At 43.0% G+C, this 25,157-nt stretch overlaps 1 protein-coding gene across 1 annotated transcript in view; it reads right to left on the bottom strand.

Annotated features, from left to right (window-relative positions):
* CACNA1S (calcium voltage-gated channel subunit alpha1 S) overlaps positions 1 to 25,157 on the bottom strand; it is a 676,496-nt gene that overhangs the window by 207,375 nt on the left and 443,964 nt on the right. Inside the window, exon 31 of the mRNA XM_075263101.1 lies at positions 13,117 to 13,208. Coding sequence (XP_075119202.1) covers positions 13,117 to 13,208 — 92 coding nt within the window. The remainder of the gene's footprint in view (positions 1 to 13,116; positions 13,209 to 25,157) is intronic.

Here is a 25,157-nt window from a genome sequence, read left to right as displayed (position 1 = left end):
TTTAGTCTTGGCTCAAATTTAAACTGGTGCCTGTTATTGCCATGTGCATACTTGCTTTTTCTCTCGCTGTTATTACTTCTATTCTGATTCTTGACCTCTGGCTTTCCCTATTGACTATTCTTTTGGATTCCGATTTTGATACTTAATTGCTCGACTGTTACTGACCCCTGGCTAGCTGACCTCCCTTTGTTGTTATTGTCTTGTCTGCGTTTTATGTGCCACGTATATAGGTAGGGATTGTCTGCAAGTTGCCGCTTATTGCATAGGATAGGGCCAGGCAAGAGGAAGGGACAGTGGGGGGCTTCAGCTTAGGGCTCACTGTCTCTTGTGCCCCTTTCTCCCCAGGGTTCATCTACGCACTGGGGAACTGCTGTCTGCAATTTCCTAACAGGTTTTTTGTTTTTTTGTCATGTGTCTTTTTTGATACGTTGTTTTTTCATCATGTACGTTGTTTTTTTGCTATATTTTTTCTATTTTGTCTCTTAAAATGAATTTATTAAAAGTTAAACTTTATGCGTTTTTAACATATTTTTGGTGCTGGATTTTTCCATATTTTTTACCTTTTGTTTAATATTCAGGATTTTATCCGTTACTTTTTCAAGCAACATATCTAATTCAGGACCCAAACACATTCTGCTTGAAGGGGAATAGCATTCAGCTTCTTTTTAGATAATGGGTCACCGCCCACATTTTCAGCCATAATGTGTGGAGAGTTATATTAGAGAGGACTCCAGATCTAGAGGCAATCCTAACCGGCTCTGCCGACGCTTCTGCTAGGAAGCCAGTGGCTTTCTGTAGCAGAGGAATGGAGGGCAAGATATCTTTCCTTGAGGTGCCTTCTCTAAGTTGAATTTCAAGCTGGCCTAGTCATGTGAGACCTTACCACACAAATTTAACCAATGATAACCTGTATCAGGGCTGAGGAGCATCCTCCGGCTTTCACATGGGGAGCAGAAGGGTGGATTTTGGCAGCGAGAGTGACGCGGGGAGCCGCGTCACTCTCGGGCCAAAATCCGCCTGACTCGACTGTCACGGCTACCGACAGTCGCGGCTTTTCCCTCCGGAGTAGGCTCAAAATGAATGGGCTGGCTCCAGAGGTTGCCAGCATGATTCGTTCGGGCAGTGCGTGGCAAGCACACGGACCCCATTATAGTTTATGGAGTCTGTGTGATTTTACAGCACAGTGCTTGCAATTGCGTTTGTATTCCATTCGGGGGGTCTCCATGCGGACTCTCCCCGGGCGGAATTCAAAAGCAGATGTGAGCCAACCCTGAATTTGTTACAAACAGGTGATGCTCGTTCAAACTCACTGTGGCAAGCAACATGGGTGAGCAATATAAAAATCAAACATGAAGCCAGAAAAAAGGAGAGAAGTTGACTCAATCTTTGCATGGCGTGTCGGTGTGTACCACACAGACCATGGAGAATAGAAAGAGGAGAAGGGAACTGACTGAGAACTTGAGAGACAAAATTGTGAAAAATATCAACAATTTCAAGGTTACAAGTTCATCTCCAGAGATCTTGTCTGTGGTGTGTAACATATTCAAAAGGTTTACAACCTAAGTAACTGATGAAAGTTTGCAACACAGGATAGTTTGGATGGTGGATAAGCAGCCACAATCAAGTTCCAAATCTCATTACTGTCAGTGCAAACTATCCATTCATATTTGAATGAAATTAAATGTTATGGCAGGAGACCCAGAAGGACCCCACTGCTGACACAGAGACATAAAAATGTAGACTACGGTTTGTCAAAATTTACTTGAAAGTAGCAATAAAATATATATCCAGCACTCTGCTTGTTGTGTATTTCTTGTTAAAACGTAACTTTTATTAGTTCATCAAAATCTTGACAGAGATTAAAAAATGGAGACAAAATCCATGTTGTACAGGCAGGAGAAAAGTCTACACGTTTCGGAGAATACTCTCCTTAGTCATGGCTCATAGTAATTGTTGTTGCCTGTTGCACTATTTAAATGAAAGTAAAAACACTTGACCTGACCCGTCTACACACAGACAAAAATTGAATCATCAGTTAATCTGATGTTTATCTGTACTGACAGACACTGTTGGAAGCAAACAAAACAATAGCATATATTCCATATACAAAGGGTGTTATCAAAACGTGTTACCACAACTGTACATATCAAAGTCTTGAGAAAAAGGCTTGTGAATAATATGTTTGAGTTAAGGATTAGTCTCTATTGCAGCTTTAAAGAGATGTCCTGTGTTTGATAGATAGTGAGACTCATCATTATTTGAATATGTGTCCCTGATTTGAAATACTGTGATCGAGTGAAAGGTATTCACATGAGCATTAGTGACTATAGGAAAATGAACATTGTGAGAACACAGAATCAACCTGCAAAATGTGAATATATCTCAGGTATCATGATATAAGGTTAATTATGCAGCAAACATCATTTTGTTGGCATAAAAGGCATTTATTTGTATCATCATTTATATAGTACAACAGGCAACAATAATACAGTAACTATGAGCCATGACTAAGGAGAGTATTCTCCAAAATGCATAGGCTTTTCTCCTGCCTGTACAACATGGATTTTGTCTCCATTTTTTTTAATCTTGTCAAGATTTTGATGAACTAATAAAAGTTACGTTTTAAAGAGGACCTTTCATGGTTTGGCGCACATGCAGTTCTATATATTGCTGGAAAGCCGACAGTGCGCTGAATTCAGCGCACTGTCGGCTTTCATGATCTGTGCCTTGGGTGAAGAGTTATCGGAACCGCTAGTTTAGCTCTTCACAGTCAGACGGGCATTCCGGACAGTCTGTCAGGAACGTCCTTTTTCCCAGCAGCGCCTATAGTGCTGTACTGTGAGAGCGGGTCGCTCTTCCCCGCTCACACAATACAGCGCTATAGGCACTGCTGTGCAGATGGACGTCCTTGACAGACTGTCAGGAACACCCTTCTGACTGTAAAGAGCTATGGTACTGGCACCGAAAGCTCTTTACCCGGGGCACAGAGCAGGAAAGCCGACAGTGCGCTGAATTCAGCACACAGTCGGCTTTCCAGCAGTACACTGTGTTCCAAATTATTATGCAAATAATATTTTCTCATATTTTCAAAAATTATATATATGAGTTGCAGTCATTGTAATTTTCCAGTCATCAACTATTAGAGTACAATTGAAAGGTTTTTGAACAAACTGTTTATGACAACAGTATATTTTAATAAAAAAATAAACACAAAATGCACTCAAAATGCATGTTCTAAATTATTATGCCCAGCAGAGTTTTCAAACTTTTTATTTTTATAAAGAACAAAAAAATGGTAATTTGTGAAATTATAAGCATTAGCAGGTTATTACAAACTGAAATCAAACAGTTTTCAAGTCAAAACTTTATTCTAGGTGATGTTACATTTGCACATAGGACCCCTTCTTCGAATGGAGCTTCTGAACTCTGTTGTCCATTGAATTTATCAGGTTTTTGATGGTTTCTGCTTCAATTGTTTTGCAGGACTGAATACCCTCCCAGAGCTGTTGCTTAGATGTGAACTGCCTCCCGCCATCATAGACACTCCTTTTGATGATGCTCCAGAGGTTCTTAATGGGGTTTAGGTCAGGGGAGCATGGGGGCCACACCATAAGTTTGTGCCCTTTTATGCCCATAGCAGCCAGAGATGCAGATGTGTTATTTGCAGCATGAGACGGTGCATTATTATGCATGAAAATGATCTTTGCTGCGGAATGCATGGCTCTTCTTCTTGAACCATGGCAGGAAGTGCTGTTTGAGAAACTCCACATACATTATGGAGTTCATCTTTACCCCTTCAGGGATCCTAAAGGGGCCGACAATCTCTCTCCCCATGATTCCAGCCCAAAACATTACTTCACCTCCTCCTTGTTGGTGCCGTAGCCGTATTTGCATGAGGTGTCCATCAACCAGCCATCCTCCACTCCATCCATCTGGACCATCGACTGTTGCACGGCACTCATCGGTGAACAAAGTTTTGAAGTCAGTCTTCATGTATTGTTTGGCCCACTGGAGCCATTTCTGCTTGTGTGCAGTGGATAGAGGAGGTCAACAGGATGGCTTACGCACAGCTGCAAACCTCTGAAGGACCCTGCATCTTGTTGTTCGGGGGACATTGGCGGCACCAGCAGCTTCAAAAACGTGTCTGCTGCTATGACAAGGCATATTTGCAATTGCTCTTTTCACCTGACGTAATTGTTGGAAAGAGTCCTCAATTTTCCCTTATCAGCACGCACACGTGTGTGCTGTGAATCAGCTACATACTTCTTGATTGTGCGATGATCACAATGAAGTGTCTTGGCAATGTTGATTGTAGTCATTCCTTGACCTAAATACTCCACAATTTGATGCTTCTCAGCAACCGACACATCCTTTTTCTTTCCCATTTTTGGCAGAAAATGTAGGCTGCTTAATAATGTGGGACAGCCTTCTTAAGTAGTCCGGCCGCCGGCAAAGCATATGTGCCAGGTGCTTCCATTCATTTCTATGGGAGCGTGCTGTTCAGATCGGTGGATCCGAACAGTGTTCGCTCATCTCTAATATGGAGAATGACCTAATACATACTTCATAAAGCACCCAGAAATGGATGGAAGCAAAGCGCTGGAAGCAAAGCGCTGGAAGATTCTGAAGTGGCCAGCAATGAGTCCAAATTAGGGTTGAGCGATCGTGTTCGGAAAAGATCGGATTCCGATCGGCGATCGAGAAAAATTCACGATCGCGATCGGAATCCCGAACACGATCTTTTCCGGAGGGATCGAGGTCGGAGGTTAAGTTCCCACAATGCTTGGCTACTGGCCAATCATTGTGGGAACAGCTAACATGACGCCTGAAACTCAGGCACCATGTTAGCTGTGGGCAGAAAGCTCATTGGCATCATCACACCCCTCTATATAAGGGCAGTGATGATGCAGACGCCACCATTTTGCTGCACATACTAGCTAGGGAGAGGATCTCAGTGGTAGCTAGGGTCAGTGTAGGCAGGTGTTTAGCTGTGCTAGTGAGGGTGTTATACTGTATATACCTTTCACGAAAGGCATCCGTTTATTCCTGACAACCAGTGGCTGTCTATAATCCAATAGGCAGTCCTGTCCTAAGAGATATATATATATATATATACCTTAGCCAACTAGGTATACATCCACTCCTGACAACCAGTGGCTGTCTATAATCCAATAGGCAGTCCTGTCCTCAGATATATATATATACATACCTTAGCCAAGAAGGTATACGTCCACTCCTGACAACCAGTGGCTGTTATAATCCAATAGGCAGTCCTGTCCTCAGATATATATACATACCTTAGCCAAGAAGGTATACGTCCACTCCTGACAACTAGTGGCTGTTATAATCCAATAGGCAGTCCTGTCCTCAGACAGATATATATATACAGTCCTATGAAAAAATTTGGGCACCCCTATTAATCTTAATCATTTTTAGTTCTAAATATTTTGGTGTTTGCAACAGCCATTTCAGTTTGATATATCTAATAACTGATGGACACAGTAATATTTCAGGATTGAAATGAGGTTTATTGTACTAACAGAAAATGCGCAATATGCATTAAACCAAAATTTGACCGGTGCAAAAGTATGGGCACCTCAACAGAAAAGTGACATTAATATTTAGTACATCCTCCTTTTGCAAAGATAACAGCCTCTAGTCGCTTCCTGTAGCTTTTAATCAGTTCCTGGATCCTGGATGAAGGTATTTTGGACAAACAATTCAAGTTCAGTTAAGTTAGATGGTCGCCGAGCATGGACAGCCCGCTTCAAATCATCCCACAGATGTTCAATGATATTCAGGTCTGGGGACTGGGATGGCCATTCCAGAACATTGTAATTGTTCCTCTGCATGAATGCCTGAGGATTTGGAGCGGTGTTTTGGATCATTGTCTTGCTGAAATATCCATCCCCGGCGTAACTTCAACGTCGTCACTGATTCTTGAACATTATTCTCAAGAATCTGCTGATACTGAGTGGAATCCATGCGACTCTCAATTTTAACAAGATTCCCGGTGCCGGCATTGGCCACACAGCCCCAAAGCATGATGGAACCTCCACCAAATTTTACAGTGGGTAGCATGTGTTTTTCTTGGAATGCTCTTTCTTTTTGGACGCCATGCATAACGCCTTTTTTTATAACCAAACAACTCAATTTTTGTTTCCAAAATGAAGCTGCCTTGTCCAAATGTGCTTTTTCATACCTCAGGCAACTCTATTTGTGGCGTACATGCAGAAACTGCTTCTTTCTCATCACTCTCCCATACAGCTTCTATTTGTGCAAAGTGCGCTGTATAGTTGACCGATGCACAGTGACACCATCTGCAGCAAGATGATGCTGCAGCTCTTTGGAGGTGGTCTGTGGATTGTCCTTGACGGTTCTCACCATTCTTCTTCTCTGCCTTTCTGATATTTTTCTTGGCCTGCCACTTCTGGGCTTAACAAGAACTGTCCCTGTGGTCTTCCATTTCCTTACTATGTTCCTCACAGTGGAAACTGACAGGTTAAATCTCTGAGACAACTTTTTGTATCCTTCCGCTGAACAACTATGTTGAACAATCTTTGTTTTCAGATCATTTGAGAGTTGTTTTGAGTAGCCCATGATGCCACTCTTCAGAGGAGATTCAAATAGTAGAACAACTTGCAATTGGCCACCTTAAATACCTTTTCTTATGATTGGATACATCTGGCTATGAAGTTCAAAGCTCACTGAGGTTACAAAACCAATTTTGTGCTTCAGTAAGTTAGTAAAAAGTAGTTAGGAGTATTCAAATCAATAAAATGATAAGGGTGCCCATACTTTTGCACCGGTCAAATTTTGGTTTAATGCATATTGCGCATTTTCTGTTAGTACAATAAACCTCATTTCAATCCTGAAATATTACTGTGTCCATCAGTTATTAGATATATCAAACTGAAATGGCTGTTGCAAACACCAAAATATTTAGAACTAAAAATGATTAAGATTAATAGGGGTGCCCAAACTTTTTCATAGGACTGTATATATATATATATATATATATATATATATATATATATATATATATACATACCTTAGCCAACTAGGTATACATCCACTCCTGACAACCAGTGGCTGTCTATAATCCAATAGGCAGTCCTGTCCTCAGAGAGATATATATATATACCTTAGCCAACTAGGTATACATCCACTCCTGACAACCAGTGGCTGTTATAATCCAATAGGCATTCCTGTCCTCAGACAGATATCTATACATACCTTAGCCAAGAAGGTATACGTCCACTCCTGACAACCAGTGGCTGTTAAAATCCAATAGGCAGTCCTGTCCTCAGACAGATATATATATACATACCTTAGTCAAGAAGGTATATGTCCATTCCTGACAACCAGTAGCTGTTATAATCCAATAGGCAGTCCTGTCCTCAGACAGATATTTATATACATTTATAAACAATATATATATATATATATATATATATATATATATATATATATATATAAAAACAATTAAAAAAAAAAAAAAAAAAAAACATGCCACCAAAAACAAAAAAAGTAAAAGGACCCAACAGTCGTGCCCTGGCCAGTGCTCAACCACTTGCCATGGAAGGGAAAAAACAGACGTCAGCATTGCGTGTGTGTGGCGAATCCGGTATTCTGAATGCTGATAAGCCAGTCCACAGACAACTAATTACTTCATATATTGAAGCATCTTCTTCTGGAAGGACTTCCTCCTCATATTCCACTGAACGAAGCTTTGGGTCATCTGCTGTGCCAAATGTTCAATGGGGATCCAGTTCAGCCCCTTCTAAATTAACCTGTCCAACAAATTTGGCAGAAGCTGAGGGATCTGCTGCATTATTTGATCATTCAATGTCCAAGTTCACAGACATACTGCTGTCATCTGACGATGATGAAACACAAATTCCAGATGCGGCTGCCTTCACCATCATCCAGGCCAGTCCATGTGTTAGAGTGAAAGATTGTTCAGAAGAGCCAGTGGATGATGACTATGTTGACAAAACTTGGTCTCCACGTGAAGAAGATCAGGGAACTAGTTCTGATGATGAGGTTCAAGTTCGTTTGCCAGTGCCACCAAAACGTCCTCCAATTAATGCACAAATCCCAGTTATAACATGAACACCAGTAAACGCTTCTCCTGCTGGCACTCTGCAACCCAAAGCGCCTAAACGTGCTGACCTGAAAAAGAAAGGCTCCAAACAAACTGTGTGGTTATATTTCACTAAAGATGAAAATGACCCAACGAGGGTGATATGCAAGACTTGCAGTCACTTAACCGATGAAAGGACACTAGGCACCTCAATACAAATACTATGCCTAGGCATTTGAAATCTGTACACCCATCACTTTTTAAAATATTTAATCAACAAGAAAGTGAAGAGAGGGATGTGCCTGTGAACGTTGGCCCACCACGAGCTTTGGCTAGTTCTTCAACCTAGTTGTCCAATGCCAGTGCCACGTATACACCAACTTCATGTGTGCCTGGGCAACAATCAAGCAATTTGTATAAAAGAATTACAGGAACCACTGGCCAAAGAGCCACATCTGAATTTCGCATGCCAATTGCTCCAACATGTTCCTCTCTTTCTGGCTCTAATATTCACCCACCCTCCAACAAGTATTGGAAAGGAAGGGGCCACACGGTGGCTCAGTGGTTAGCACTGCAGCCTTGCAACGCTGGAGTCCTGGTGTTCAAATCCCACCAAGAGCATAAAACCATCTGCAAGGAGTTTGTATGTTCTCCCCGTGTTTGCATGGATTTCCATCCCATATTCCAAAAAAGACATAATGATAGGGAAAAATGTACACTGTGAGCTCTATGGGGGGCTCACAATCTACATGAAAAAAAAAAAAAAAAGTATTGGAAAGGAAAAAAACCTATCCAGCCACACATGAGCGTGCTAAGCTGTTTACCTCCAGTATTTCAAAACTACTGGCCTTGGAAATGGTCCCTTTCCGCTTTGTGGAATCAAAGGCTTTTCGCTCCCTGATGCCCATGCTGTGCCCCAATATGCTGTACCCAGCTGCCATTACTTTTCACGAAAGGTGGTCCCTGACTTGCAGGAGCATCTCAAGCAACAGATCAAGTGTGCCCTAAAGCAATCAGTTAGTGGATGTGTGCATTTGACAACAGACACGTGGACTAGCCAGCATGGGCAGGGCCATTACCTATCTTTGACCGCACATTGGGTCAACATTTTTGATCCTTGTCAGAATATGGACGGCAGTTCGTCATCTGTTCTTCCAACCCGAAGGAGGGTCTTTTCAAATTCATTGAGAGTTCCAACTTCCCTTTTCAACTCATTTGGAAACTTCATCACATCATGGGTCTGGAAATGCACCTAATTTGTATTGGCGTGCTAGTGGCGAAGGCAGCAAGCAGTACTGTAATTAATTAGTTTGGGGGGAACTGACTCATACTGCTGAAAACATCAAAGATGCAATAATTGCTGAAACTGAGTTATGGTTTGGTCCGCTAGACCTCAAAATAGGCAACGTGGTCTGCGACAATGGTAGAAATTTGGTGGCGGCCCTGAATTTGTTCCCATTGACACATATACCTTGCCTTGCACATGTATTCAATTTGGTGGTGCAAGCGTTCTTGAAACACTATCCCGATATTGCACCCCTGATTGACAAAGTACGAACATTGTGTGCCCATATACGGCGGTCCAAGGTAGCTTCATCTCTCATGGCTCAGTTTCAGCGCAAACACCGCTTGCCCGTTCACAGGCTCATATGTGATGTGCCCACCAGGTGGAATTCGACATTGAATATGTTGCAGAGGTTTGTCGAACAGAAGCCAGCAGTAATAGATCTTTTGATGACGAGAGGAGCCCGACGTACAAATGTTGCCCCAGTAAACCTCCATCTTATGGCTGTGGAGTGGGCACAGCTGCATGACGTCTGTTTGGTTCTTCAGTGTCTGAAACACTGCACAAAAGTGGTCAGCGCAAACAACACCAGCGTCAGCATGATTGTGCCACTTTTGCGCAAATTGAAGGACAGTCTAATAACTTTGAGGGATCAGGTATGTCCAACAGAGGACGAAGAGGAGATTTTCTTGGAAGACAGCCAGGACTTGGAAGACCAACATGGCCACCATGACTCCAGGGCTGAACGGATCAGGTAATGGTTGGAAACTGGGTCACAGACTGGAATAGCCTGTGTGGGTACTTATTCAGAGGAGGAGGAGGAGGATTATGAGGACAATTTGGATCAGGAGATTGATGTCAGTGTGGAGGAGTCATTCCAGCAGTCCCAGTCAACAGGCATTGTGCATGGATGGAGGGATGCAGAAGAGACTATAGTCAGCTTAGATGAGTTGGACAGTGATGAATCACCACCAGGTACATTGGCACACATGTCATTTCATGCTTAATTGTCTTCTGGAAGATAAACTTGTAAAAAAACATCCTGGCAGATCCTGAATACTGGGTGGCAACCCTACTTGATCCTCGCTTCAGGGATAAAGTTCTGGGCTTCATTTCCATCACACCACAGGCTTATAGGGATATCGATATGTACCATCAAACACTGTTGGATGACTTAATGGACACATTTCCTACAGAAAACGCACATAGACATCTTACCACAAGAGTCTTTCCTGCTGGACTACTGGGTGTCAAAGATGGAAATGTGGCCTGAACTTGCCCAGTATGCCCTGGGGTTACATTCCTGTCCAGCAGCTAGTGTCTTTTCTGAATGACTGTTCAGCACTGCAGGTGGTGCTGTGACAGAACTTCGGACAAGACTCTCTGCTGACAATGTTGATCGCCTAAGTTTTATAAAGATGAACGAGGCCTGGATTGAGAAGGGCTATAACACACCATTGGCATTATAAAGAAATCAATGTTGTTAAAAAACGTATCATCGATTTTCTATAGCTCCTATACATATATTTTTTTTTTTTTTAAAGTTACAATTTTTCAGAGGCTCATGTGCTTCAATTTTTAAATTAGAAAACAATGTTTTTATGGCCATTTAGGTGTTCTCTTGCTGTTTCTATGCATTCTAAGAACTTGTATGTGTTTTGGGGTACCTTTTTTATGCTTTTAAAAAACAATCATTAGAAAAAAAAAAATCCCATAGACTTGCATTGGGATCGGAATTGGGATCGAGTTCGGGTTCGAATGAAAAATGATCGGAAATCGGATTTCTAAATCGATCCTGAAAAGTCAAGATCGGCTCAACCCTAGTCCAGATCTCAATTACATTGAATACCTGTGGAGAGATCTTAAAAATGGTGTTGGGAGAAAGGACCCTTCTTCAGACCTGGAGCAGTTTGCAAAAGAAGCATGATCCAAAATTCCAGTGTAAAAAGTGTAAGAAGCTTGTTGATGGTTATAGGAAGAAAGTGATATTATATAGGGGCATAACTACCAAAGCCTTGGCCCCCATAGAAAAAACTTTTACTATAACCCACATGATATAGTGCCCCCTTTCCTGGCACTCGCATGGTATAATGCCCCATTTACACACATTATAATTAGAGATGAGTGAACACTAAAATGTCCGAGGTTCGAAATCCGATTCGAAAAAGCCGCACACTGTTCGACTGTTCGAACGGATTTTGAACCCCATTATAGTCTATGGGGGGAAATGCTCGTTTCAGGAGTAGGCAAAATTCGATAAAATTATACTTACCAAGTTCACGAGTGACGGTCGGGCTGGATTCTCCTTGAAGTCTTCTCCCAGTGCAGCGTCCCCGCATCTTATTCCGGCTGGAATTCACTAGGCATCGGGGCCTACGCAGAGCTGACTGCGCATGCGAGGCAGAGTGAATTCCAGCCGGAAGACGCCGCAGGGATTCTGCACGGAGAAGACTTCTAAAGGTAAGAAAAGAACCAGCGTTGATTGGCAGAATGTATAGCATTCTGCCAATCAACGCCGCTTCTGCATCGAACCTTAAACTTCGAACAGCTAGTAGTGTTCGATCGAGTACGAGTATTTCGAATACCGTAGTATTCGATCGAACACCTACTCGATCATCTCTAATTATAATGTGTCAAAGGGGCCTTTAGACTGCATAATGTCCTATAGCTGCCCCTTCACATAGTATAATGTCACACAGTGGCTCTTCAACACAGTATAATGACCCAAAGTGCCCTCTAGACAGTGTAATGTACCACAGAGGCCCTCTGCACAAAATATAGCCAGTATTGAACTGGGATATCTAGATCCCACCAGTGGAATTGTCTCTAAGGGTCTCCAGGATCCCTGCAGATCAGCTGTACTGAGAGAGCGCGGCTACTGGTATTAACAATGCCATGCTGCTCACCCGCCATATACATCAATGCACTACCAACACCAACTGCTATATAGTAACACCCTATATAGCAACCGAGCAGTGTGGCTTCTGGAATTGTTACCATTACCTTTACATTAGTCTGTACTGAGTGCAGATTGTGAGGGGTTTAATGGATTAAATAGTTGTCAAAGCCATTAGCCATGACTCCAGTCATGTAGATTGCTGTGTTTAGACTTTTGTGACTCCTTCATTCATGTTAGTGAATGGAGTTGCATTATGAAAGCGTCCCAAAGCAACATGGCGATCTTTGTTTGCATTATAGGAGTCATAGCTGCGCCAAGCTCTCCATCATTCAGGTCCACTGAGAAACCTGAACTACCAAGAGGTGGTTACACACGGACACTGGCAGACTCCATAATTATCATGGGGTCTGCTGGGTGTCCGCCATTTTCAAACTGAAAGTGGCAAAGAGAAAAGTCCTCAGCGGCCCCTCCAGACAGTATAATGTACAATAACAGCTCCTTCTCTTAGTATAATATCCCTTGTTCCAAATTTTTGCAATTTTTTTTAAAATAGTTTGCAATATTGGGCAATTTTTATTGTGTATAGAAAGGTATAAACATGTAAGTTAGTCTTTTGCATAAACAAGATATTTCTTTTTGGGGCATATGTTTTGTCCGTATTTGATGTATTAAGCTATTAAGGCTTTTAACATTGATGAGGTAATTTTATTAATGCACTAAAACTATGATCCATACTGTTACACTAAAGTATGTATACTTTTGTTAACATTTAAAGAATAACTTTAGAAACAAAATATGCAAGCCAATACAACGTATTACTGTCACATAAAAAAGTAAGGAGATCACCTGAAGAGTAGCAATACTGCTTGTGGAAAAGTTTGGAAGTTATTGTTTCGATTTATTTGTGTTCCATCAACCATAGCAATTTTGCCAAAAACCTAAAAATAGAAAATCAACATGATAGACAATTATAACCAGCTTCAAGATCACCAATACATTTTAAGCTATATAGGCACTGTTGTTTCACAAACTTTGCGTAAATGCAGGTAATAATACCAATTTGAAAAACTTTATAATCTATAATTTTACAGAAAATGTCTTCTTTCTGCTGCTTCACTGCTCCCTTCTCCTCTTCTAAAGTAAGTTTCAGTGTGAAAATCCCTGCTATCTCTAAAGAAAGAAAGTGGGTAATTGCTGACAATCTTCAATATATTTACATATTTGAGGCTCTTATACTAATGCAACCGTGGGCAATTAGACCTCATGATCATAGATGAGCATGTGTGTTGGAAGTATCTACTTATGAAGTATATAATATATTGACATTATGTTCTGCATCATATATATGGAAATATCTGTGTGCAGAATTAACTATACTTATTCCCTATGATAGGAGCATATTCACACCTGAGAGATAATGTGGGATTGGCATACACTAACCTATGCCACCCTATATATACCCTAATTTTAGGGCAGGTATAAGTAGTGGTAATTTTTATTATTATTATATTATACATGTTATTACAATATGTACATAAACTCACAGCTTGATACCCTTATTATAAAGAGCGTATTGTGCATGTGTCCACTTGTTATAACGATAGGCTATTGCAGGAAGTGTTAGAACATACAAAGACAGATGTATTGTGCATAAGCAGTATGTCATATGATGATACCATACAGGATGTAGTGTAGCCTCCCACATATGCGCGAGTTGTTGCAGACACCGGCCATTATCGTTAAAGAGGTTGTCCAGGTTTTTTTTAATGCTTGAACTAATGCTTGTAGAACCGGGGAAGGAGAAAAAAAAAAATAAAATCATACTCACTTGTCCCCGATGCTCTGGTGTCCTCCCAGTGAGTCCTATTCCTTCTGCTCTGGTGGCTTCTCAAGGGTCTATTCCTGAGTTCTGCTGAAGCCGCTGATTGACCTTAGTGGTTACGTGGTTACCACTGGGGCCAATCAGTAGCCTCAGGCCAAATGTAGGCAAAACTGATGGTGGATGGAGTTACCATTCATTTCAATGGGAAAGTTGGAGATAGCTACGTGCTAGTATGTGCCATGCCCTATCAGTCACACCTATATTCAGCCTGAATGTGAAGCGGATCAGTGGGGATCTTGATGGACAGATGTGGTAAAACCCCTTTAAAGAGGACTTTTGACTACCTCTTCCAGCTCCTATTGATTACATCGTTTAATCCACTGATTCTGCCACAGATGGAATTTTTTTTCTAGCCCCAACATTCCTGAACTGTTATTTATTTTTATTCAGCTTTCTTGTACCATCATCTTGGACCATTGTTTCTTGTCACCATCATTATTGATGGTGACACCTAAGGGCCCTTGATTTGTGCTTTAACCAGTCATAGCCATTACAGGATGATGTATGCTGTGTGTCAGAGCTTTCTGATGACACCGGCTCAGTTACTGAACTGGTAACATCTTCATGCAATAATATTACTCAAAGTATGTCACAGGGTGGAAACTAGTTATAGATCAAATCAAAGCAAAACAGGCTTAGTTGTCAACATATTCATAGTCATAGTTATATTCTACAGCGTTTTTACAGACATTGTCAGTCACTGTCCTATATAGGACTCACAATCTACATTTCCCTATCAGTATGCCTTTGGAGTGTTGGAGAAAACCAGAGTACCCGGAGGAAACTCATGCAAACACAGGGAGAACATACAAACTCCTTGGAGATGTTGTCTTTGGGCCCGTTCACACAGAGTAAATGCGCATGTATTTTGGCAAAATACACGTGTAAAAATAAGACTCCAATTTACTTCAATGACATTTTACACGTTTGACATGTATTTTGACGTGTTTTTTTTTACACGTGTAAAGAAATGTTATTGAAGTCAATGGGAGTCTTATTTTTACACATGTATTTTTTACACGTGTACTTTGCCAACATACATGCACGTTTACTCCGTGTGAACGGGCTCTGTGGTTGGATTCGAACCTAAGGCTCCAGTGCTGCAACACTGCAAAAATAAAATATTAGATATATGACATTTCCAAATCCCTTTTTTTTTTTTTTTTAACCATAGTATCCTCAGATATGGACTCTACTTTTTCAGCGATTTATCATCTCAGGTTGTTCAGATCCTGAAGTGGGGGGAAGGGGAGCAGGAAATTGCAGGGCGTTAGTCTTGGCAATCATGGAGTCCAGCCATTGGTGAATCGATGAATCTGATTTAGTTAAAGAGAGTTTTATTCGGGCATCAGCAAACATCCAAATGGTGTGGAAAAAGTCATTCCTTTAACATGTCTAATTTTAAGTGGCCAGTTACTGTATCCTTGGCAAAAAAAAGGGGGGGGGGGGGGCTGTGGATATTGTGCCTGTTCATTGCATAGATATGTCAGAAGTCAGGGATCCGCGCTCCAGAGGTCAAAAGGTCAAAAAACGGGGCCACACGGTGGCTCAGTGGTTAGCACTGCAGCCTTGCAGCACTGGGGTCCTGGTGTTCAAATCCCACCAAGGGCAAAAAACATCTGCAAGGAGTTTGTATGTTCTCCTCGTGTTTGCATGGATTTCCATCCCATACTCCAAAAAAAGACATACTGATAGGGAAAAATGTACATTGTGAGCTCTATGTGGGGCTCACAATCTACATTTAAAAAAAAAAAAAAAAAAGGTCAAAAAACATACTGAAATTTGCTTGGTCAAAGAAAAAAAGTTTAATGAAAAAAAGAAAAAACAGCAAGCACAACGCGTTTCGGATTATCCAAAATCCTTTTTCAAGTGCACAATTCACTGATGCACGTCGGGCATAATACATTTAAAGCGCTCGGTGTCTTTGTTTTTATATTTTTCATTGTTCATTGCATAGAGCATGTTTGCATCTCTCGTGAGCTCAAAAAAGACACATGGTTTTTTTTTAACCTCAAATTCTAACATTGATTGACCTTCCCACTGAGGTGAACCGTAGCCTCATCGCTGGCCACCGAGCCAGTCAGTAAGAATTTATCCTCTTCCTGTGAATGACTTCATGCACATCAGTCAGTCATTCTGTCTTTCAAGTTAGGGTGGGTTCACATCTGCGCCCCGCTCTCAGGTTTCTGTCTTCTGGTGACAGGAGACGAAAACCTGACAGACTGTGAACATAAAGTCCTGCATGTCTGACTTTGCGTCCATTTAAAAAAAAAAACGGTTTTGCCGTTTGGTTAATGTGCCCCACCTAGAAACTGCATTTTAGGGTGAGTTCACACTATGTAAACGGCAGCTTATTCTGAATGGAACTGCTTTATACGCCGCTGATTCTGAACGTGTTTTACGTTCAGAATAAGCTGCCGTTTACGTAGTGTGAACTCACCCTAAAATGCAGTTTCTAGGTGGGGCACATTAACCAAATTTATTCTGAAAAGTTTCACTGTACTGTTATAACAAATCGAGTTCTTGCAAACTGCAATACGCAAAAAAAAATTCTTGCTTTTAAATCATTACCTATGTCATACTAGCACATTTCAAGTTTGGCTCTTGAAAAATGAAAGGTGATGTGATTGCTTGCTACAGGCAACTAAGCCTATTTTGCTTTGATTTGATCTACGAGTATACAGTGTTGGCCAAAAGTATTGCCAAAACGTTTCACTAGAATTAACAACTGGTGATTTCTTTGGAACTAGATACATTTTTATTGGATCTCTATGTCCAAAGGCAGTCTTGAAAAAATAAAAAATAAAGGACAAAACATACACACTAAGGAACGAATTTTATGAATTTCTTGGTTACGATTGAAACTTTTAATTGATACAAATAAAAGTTACATTTTAGTGTGCATCAAATCCCACCTATCTTCTTTTTGCTATCTTTATTTTTGTACACATACCTATTTACAATAGAGTTGTTTTCTGTATTCAGACTCTAACCAGCAGCGTTTGGGAGAATCAGGGTGGATTAAGACTAACCAGCAGATTTTGGGGGAATCAGGGTGGAATGAGCCTAGTAGTAGCAGAATTGTGCAACGCTGATGGTGGAGGAGGAACTGGAGAGGTTGAGCACACACATGGAACTTCATGTTGGGGTGCTTGACACTGGTGGACTTGTAAATGATGGGTCAATCCAGTGGCTGTTCATTTTGATGAAAGTCAGCCGGTCAGCACTGTCAGCTTACAGCTGGCTGCGCTTATCTTTGATGATGCCACTGGCTGCGCTGAAGACCCTTTCCGATAGCACGCTGGCGGCAGGGCAGGAAAGGACCTCCAATGCGTACAGCGCAAGTTTCAGCCACAAATCCAACTTGTAGACCCAATAAGTGTAGGGCGCAGAGGGATCGGAGAGGTACTCCCGCAACATGCGCCTATGCTTGTCCCTCCTGGTGACACTAGGCCCCTCAGTGGCGGTAGTTTGGCGAGGGGGTGCCAGTAACATGTCCCAGACCTTGGAGAGTGTGCCCCTGGTGGGTGTCGACCGGATGGCAGTTGTTAGCCTCTTGGAGGAACTCTCCTCTCTGCCACCAACGAGAGTTGATGGAAACATCTCCATCATATTCTGCACCAGTTGCTTGATGCAATCATTAATGCGACTGGCCTTCCCCTCTACCGGAATAAAAGTCGAGATATTATTTTTATACCGGGGGACGAGGATTGCAAAACATCAGTATTGGTTGCTCTCCAGGATTTTGACAATGCGTTTGTCACTTGAAAAGCACCCCAACATGAATTCAGCCATGTGTGCCAGAGTGTTACGTGGCATGACTTCGCTGCCCCACCGGAATGGTCACTCTCCATTTCCTCCTCTTCCTCCTCCATTTTGCCCCATCCGCGCTGCAGCAATGGGACACACTGACCTTCCCCGCTAGCCTCCTGTGTGACAATGAAATCATCTGCCACTTCTTCATCCTCCTCCTCCTCTTCCTCCATCAATATACGCTGTGAAGCGGACACGAGTGTGCACTGACTATCCTGCTGAGATGGTTCTGCTCCTATGCCCGACTCCTCAGCATACAATGCGTTATCCCTGATGACGATGAGGGATTCTTGCATCACACACAGGAGCGGGATTGTTACACTCACAAGTGCGTCGTCACAGCTGACCCTCTTGGTGGACTCCTCAAAGACACGCAAGATCTCGCATAAGTCTGCCATCCATGGCCACTCATGGTGCAGAAACTGCGGGAGCTGACTCTGAGGAACTCTGGTAATCCATCAAGGGTCTAAGCTGCTCACACACTCTGCTCAACATGTGGTATGTCGAGTTCGAGCATGTGGGGTCATCGCACAACAGCCGGTGTTCTGGCAGATGCTGGAGTGATTTGAGGCTAGCAGTGGCTACTGTAGACTTGCGAAAGTGGGCGCACAAGCGCCGCACTTTCACCAGTAGCTCATGAACGTTGGAGTACTTTTTTAAAAACCATTGCACCACTACATTGAAAACGTGGGCCAGGCATGGAACGTGTTGGAGGTTGGCAAGCTCCAGAGCAGCTACTAGGTTCCGGCCGTTATCACACACTACTATGCCTGAGCCCAGGTGCAGCGGCGAAAACCATGTTGACGTCTCATTGAGGAGGACATCCCTCACCTCGGAGGCAGTGTGCTGTCTGTCCCAGCCTCTACTACATTCACCCAGTGTGCTATCAGTGAAATTTAGCATCCCTGTCCGCATGCACTTGTCCCCGTGTCGGTAGTCAAGTGGACCTTTGTGCAAAGCGTGGAACTTAGGGCCCGCCTGATGTTGCGTGGCTCATGCTGGTGCAAGGCGGGGACGGCACACACCGGGAGAAGTAGTGATGATTAGGGACTGCATAGCAAGGTGCCGCACTTGCAATCAGGTCATGGAAGGCCTGAGTTTCCACAAGCCAGGACGGCATCATCTCCTGGGCCAGGAGTTTGGAGATGTGCACGTTTAAGGCTTGTGCATGCGTCTGGGAGATGGTGGGTTGCTGGGAAGAGGCACATGATGGTGCAGGAGAAAGAGCTAAGGCAAGAAAAGGGGATGATGAGGGAGAAGTCCCCAAAGTGGTGGAGGAAGATGTGGAGGTGTCCTGGCTGGTGGTCTGGACTGCAGCACCAGCACTGGCAACATTGGAAGAGGCAGTGGCGGCAACGCCGAAAAATGATTATCCTGCGTTTGCTCTCTCCCACTGACTCCAGTGCTTGCATTCCAAATGACAGCGCATGGCAGTGGTCATAAGGTTGCTCTTTTCAGAGCCCCTACTCAGTTTTGAGTTGAAAAGTGTGCAAACCGCACTATATTTGTCCTCCGCGCATACATTGAAGACCATGGCCTCGATGGGGGAGTTTTTCTAGGCTGGATAGAATAGGGAACATCTTGGGCCTTGCTGGCTGTGGCCTGGCTTCGGTGAAGCAGCTGTCCTCTGCCTGCTGACCTCTGCCTCTGCCTCTAGCTACCCTTTTTGGTGCTGCACTTCTCTCCACATCTACACTGCTTTCCCCGCTTGACATCCCCCGTGTCCAGGTCAGGTCAGTGTCCTCGTCGTCTACCACCTCCTCTTCCAATTTCTCTCTCGGTTTCTCCTCCTGCACACCGCACATGGCAACAGGCTGCCCTGATGGCAACTGTGTCTCGTCATCGATGACCATTGTTGCTGGTCAACAACAACAAAATCAACAAGAGATGGCAGATGCTCCAGTGTTTGGGAATCAGGACACAGAAACTCATCTGCTAGCTCCTGTGATTCAGGAAGAGGTGGGACAGAGAAGGAAAGTCAAAGGACCTGAAAACAGCTCCTGGGAGGTGGGAAAGGTGGGATTACTCTGCTGGGAAGATTGGGCATGTTGTGAGGAAGGAGGACCAGACTGTTGGGTAGGAGGAGTAGTTGAGGTAGAGGCTGACTGGCTGGTGGAGAATGTGCTGGAAGAATTATCCGCTAGCCATTGTAACACCTCTTCCTGGTGCTTGGACCTGGTTAGTGTTGTACCCAGCACCCTACTTAATGTGGCCATCAAGCCAGGGACTGTGGGGAAGTGCAATGCTTGCTTCCGCAGAGGAGTAGGCACGGGATACGCTGTCGGTTGACCGCAACCTTGCTCCCCAGCTGCATTTCCACGCCCCCGTCCTCGTCCCCATCCCTTACGCATTTTTAGATGTATGGAAATGTGATTTGAGTGCATATAGCCCGACAATTGCTGTGTATCCCTGTTAGGTTTTGGAGGTACACAGCATGGATAGCTGGATTGAGCTTATATAGCCTGACAATTGCTGTGTATCCCTGTTAGGTTTTGGGGGTAAACAGCGTGGATAGCTAGATTGAGCGTCTATCGACTCCTCTCCCTGCAGTATAGCTCTGAAAAGAGCTGTTGTTGTTCTTCAGTTTTTCCCTGCCTAGCAGAATCTAATCCCTCTCTAGCCCTCAGCAGCACATCTGTCCCTATCTGTTTTTATAAATCCGAGGTCACCTGATTTCGGCAGCCAATGGCTTTTTCTAATTTTTTTTCAATGCCTACGTTGTCGTAGTTCCTGTCCCACCTCCCCTGCACAGTTATTGGTGCAAAAAATGCGCCAGGGAAGGTGGGAGGGGATACAAATTTTTACTGCGTTTGCCGCGTGGTATTCGATTGGAATCAAATACCTCGAACAGCCTGAAATTTGATTGAATAGCTATTCGATCGAACGCCACTTGCTCATCTCTAGTTGAGATGCCAGTTCCTGCTCTTAGGTGAGATATGTGTAAGGTTAAGAACCAGAGAGCAAGGAGCGTGGTTGGATAAGGTCAGATTACCTATTCGCGACTCCTTGACAGTAGGTAACAGGGAGGATGAAATAAACCAATAATCCAACCTGTGGTAAGAGTCATGGGGGTGGAATAAAATGTGTAGTCCCTTCCCTGCCGGTGAAGGTGACGCCATACATCTACAACCTGCAATTCTTGCAGTTTCAGGCATAATGTCCTTCACGCTGCTTAGAATATAGGGGATTTAAGAGTAGAGGAATCTATAAGAGGATTCATTACTAAGTTCAAGTCGCATCCTAGCAATAAATGTCAAATGTCCCTCCATGAAGGATCTCAACTCATCTAATCGGGAGAGTAACCACAAGACTTGGTGAGAGTTTGGGGCATACAGGTTGGCCAAGGTAAATGTAGTCAACTGTACCTCAACTTTCAAGAAGAGCCCTTTGCCCTCTGTATGTCTTGTGAGGATGATGATGTACTACTGCTATGATACCATTGTGTGAAAGATTTTGGAGGCAACTTGGGGACACAGTTAGTTTTAAAATGTGTTTATTGTAGAAAAAGCACATTAGTTTTAATTTTTTTTCAGAAGAAGAGTGTTAGGATCACATCTTCCATCTTGTATTCTGTCAGCCATTTTGTAAGCATTTTCTGTTCTAAGCTTCATAAGGATGTCTGTTTAGAGTCTAAGAGACCCCTTTAGGGGATAAGGCGTGTGGAATGTTAATGGTTGGGTTATAACTCCTTATCTATTTGTGGTCATCTTTGAGGGTGGGTGTAGAAACCGGTTCAAATAACCTGTTTGGTCGTTAGCCCCAAGGCCGGAGCGGACCAGTACGTGATCATTATCTCTCTTGCTGTGATATACATCTAGAATTAGTGTAAGATGTTGGTTTACACATAAATATCTTAAATTCTTCTTCATGACAGGAGAAAGGTCATCCCAGGTTGGAGTGTAATAAGGAGATGCAGACCTTATCCAATAGTCATGTGCCACAGCTTGCTTATGTCATAGCCAATCATGTCAAGTCCAACCTGCTTTTGTCTGTATAAATATTGACTCCCTGTAACAATAAATCAGAACTCTTGATACACAGCCATCTTGTGTCATTAATCAGTTCTCCAGGCTTAAAAGAAGATGGCTGCAGTCCATCTAGGCCTATTAATTAATTATTTAATTTGGAGCTCTGCAACATACTATGAGGACTCTTTAATGTCCGCAACAAAGAGAAATATGGCAACGTTTCTCCGGGGAATTAAACCCTTTCACATTAAATATGGTGGCACAGATATCCATCATAATATGACACTATTATCATGTACTCAGCACAATATGTATACAGGCCACAAAGGAGGAGGAGGGGAGGGAGAATGGAAGGATAATGTACGGGTACAAGGCAAATGTATAAAACCAAAGATAATTTGTCAAATATATAAACTAAGAACAGGGACCTACTAATCGTCCAACAAAATAGTGAACTACTAGGAGATCACCCAAGCCTCTCGGTCCGCCTCCTCTGACAGTCATTCAGGTAGCTGAAGGGGGCAGCTCACCAGGAGACTCTATCAGGAAGAAAGAGTAGGCAAAGAGAAAAACACCAGAGTGATGTTGGTAACTGTTTGCAGATAAAGGCACATACAGAGCCATAACACAACCATAATCATATGATATGTAGGATAAAATAAAAAGTTATAGAGCATTATAAAACTGGAAACAGAAAATGTTCCTCAGGGCATCTACTCCCTCAATAACCAATGGTGGGCAAGCTCAAGTGCCATCAACCAGGGAGAGACAGATGCAACCAAAGAAATGGCACAAGTCTCTACTCAGTCCTTCAGAAACAAAGACAGTATCACACGCTATCATTAAGACATTATATCATACAGTTCAAGGATACTGTGTGTAGCACTAATGTTACTGACTAGAAGCAGGAGCAGAGGATCCCACAAGGGACTTCTTCAGCTTTGGAGAATTCAGTCTAGCGGTAGAGGAGGAAGGTTGTTATGGCTTCTGGAGAGTGGGAAAATGGAGGTCTGGGGCCACTGAGCGTTATTTCAACCGGGAGCATGTCAAGCATTGACCAAACTTTGCCTAAGTCCTTTGGGGCATTTACCACAACTCTGCGGCCACAGTGTGAGATCACCAAGCTAAACGGGAAAAGCTAAGCATATTTGGATGTTCCTCTCCCTTAAGATGTCCAGTAGTGGTTTTAGAAGACGTCTATTTGCCAACGTTGATGGGGCAACATCCTGGTAGAGTTGTAGGGGGACGCTGTCGTATTGCAAGTTGTCGCGTTCTCTGGCAGCTCTAAGGACTGCTGAGGTGTTCACAAAGGATAAAAGCCCACTTATCACATCACGTGGTGGTTCAGACGGCTTGGACTTGGGACGCAAGGCCTTATGGACCCACTCAATAATGATCTGCGATGCTTGGTCTGGGCCTAGTAAATCAGAGAAGATGTCCATTGTGGCTTTGTTTAAAACCTCCTAGGACCAAGATTCAGGAAGGCAGTTGATACTAATGTTTCTTCTTCTACTATGGTTCTCCTGGTCTTCTAACAAGGAAAATGCTCTATTTAAATGCCCAGAGTGTGACGAGACCCTATCCGCCAAAATCGCGGAGTGAGAGGTGAAGTTGCAATAATTTGTTTCTAAAGAGTCCACTCTCATAGCAAAGTTTTGCATCTCTGTGTGTATGGTGGTTAATTCCAATAGAAGTGGTTGCATTGCAGCAGTGAGAGATTTACAAAAAAAAGCTTTGGTCAGTGGACCAGAGTAACTTTTCAGCATCACAACTGGCTGGGTATCTGATAGTTTTAGCGATCGCGCAGGTGATTTTCAAGTATTTTTGCACATCACTCTGAGGTCCTTGAGGCTTAGGAGTAACAGGCCTATCTAAGGCTTTGGTGCCCCCAATTTTTGCTAGACATGTTTGTGTGTGTACACCAGAGGGGCAGTGCTAGCAAAACATATCACTCAGCTGGTGTTGATATAATACAGATAGCATTGAGAGCAGAAGAGCCGGAGCACAGTTACTGACAGGAGAGGGTGAGGAGCCCCCTGATGGTTGCGTAGGGGCTCAACACTCCCCTCCCCAATTCAAGTGGTAAGGGTCAACTTCCCAGAGGGTGCAGCTGGTGGCCTTGACTGAGCACAGAAATTGTCAGCAGCGACAGAGACAGGGGGGGGTGGTAGTAGGGGTGTAGAGAGAGTATTTGCTGCAGTCTCTGGTAAGGTATTTTATGTAGGATGAGACAATATGGTCCTACCTCCACAGACCTGCTCCCTCCAGGTGGAAAGTCCTCTGCAGTGCCACCAGTGAGTTGCAGGATAGAGCGCTTGTCAGAACTAGTAGGCCTGAGGTTCCAAAATAAGCCAAACACACGTCATTTGTATTCTATGAGTTGGTATGATTCTAAGATTGTTTTCAAAAGCTATAAAAAGTTACCAAAAATACATACAAAAGTTCTTAGAATGCATAGAAAGAGCAAGGGAACACTTAAATGGCCATAAAACATTGTTTTTTAATCACTACACAACGTGGAATCCAAAAATTGGACATGAGCCTCAGTCATGAGTGACCTCTTCCCAAGGAAGCATAGGCATTAAAATATAGTTTTTTCAGTAGCGTGGAGTCCAATAATTGAAGCATATGAGCCTCAGTCACATGATTGACCTCTTCAAAAGTAAGCTACATGACTACACAGCGTGGAGTTGAAAAATTGAAGCACATAAGCCTCTGAAAAATTGTAACCTAACAAAAAAAAAAAATTATATGCAGGAGGAGCTATAGAAAATCAATCAGACATTTTGTAACAACATTGATTTCTTTATAATGCCATAGCTACCAACGGTGTGTTAGAGCCCTTCTCTATCCAGGACTCGATCATCTTTATGAAACTCAGGCGATCGACATTGTCAGCAGAGAGTCTTGTCCGAAGCTCTGTCACAATACCACCTGCAGTCCTGAACAGTCATTTGGAAAAGACACTAGCTGCTGACAGGAATGTAACCCAAAGGCATACTGGGCAAGTTCAGGCCACATTTACATCTTGGATACCAAGTAGTCCAGCATGAAAGACTCTTGTGGTAAGACGTCTATGTGCGTTTTCATATAGTCTTGCACCTGCAACAAAAAATGCTGTCTCCTGTGTGATATCTCTACATTTAATGTTGCTGTAGTAGGCCTCAACAAAGACAGCCAAGCATTGCCACATTCCCACTTGCCCACATTTCCCTTGCAACAGC

This window comes from Leptodactylus fuscus, chromosome 2 (genome assembly GCF_031893055.1).
Source record: "Leptodactylus fuscus isolate aLepFus1 chromosome 2, aLepFus1.hap2, whole genome shotgun sequence".
Taxonomy (NCBI): Eukaryota; Metazoa; Chordata; class Amphibia; order Anura; family Leptodactylidae; genus Leptodactylus; species Leptodactylus fuscus.
Note: the sequence above shows the minus strand (reverse complement) of the source record. Positions and strands in the feature narration are given on the sequence as shown.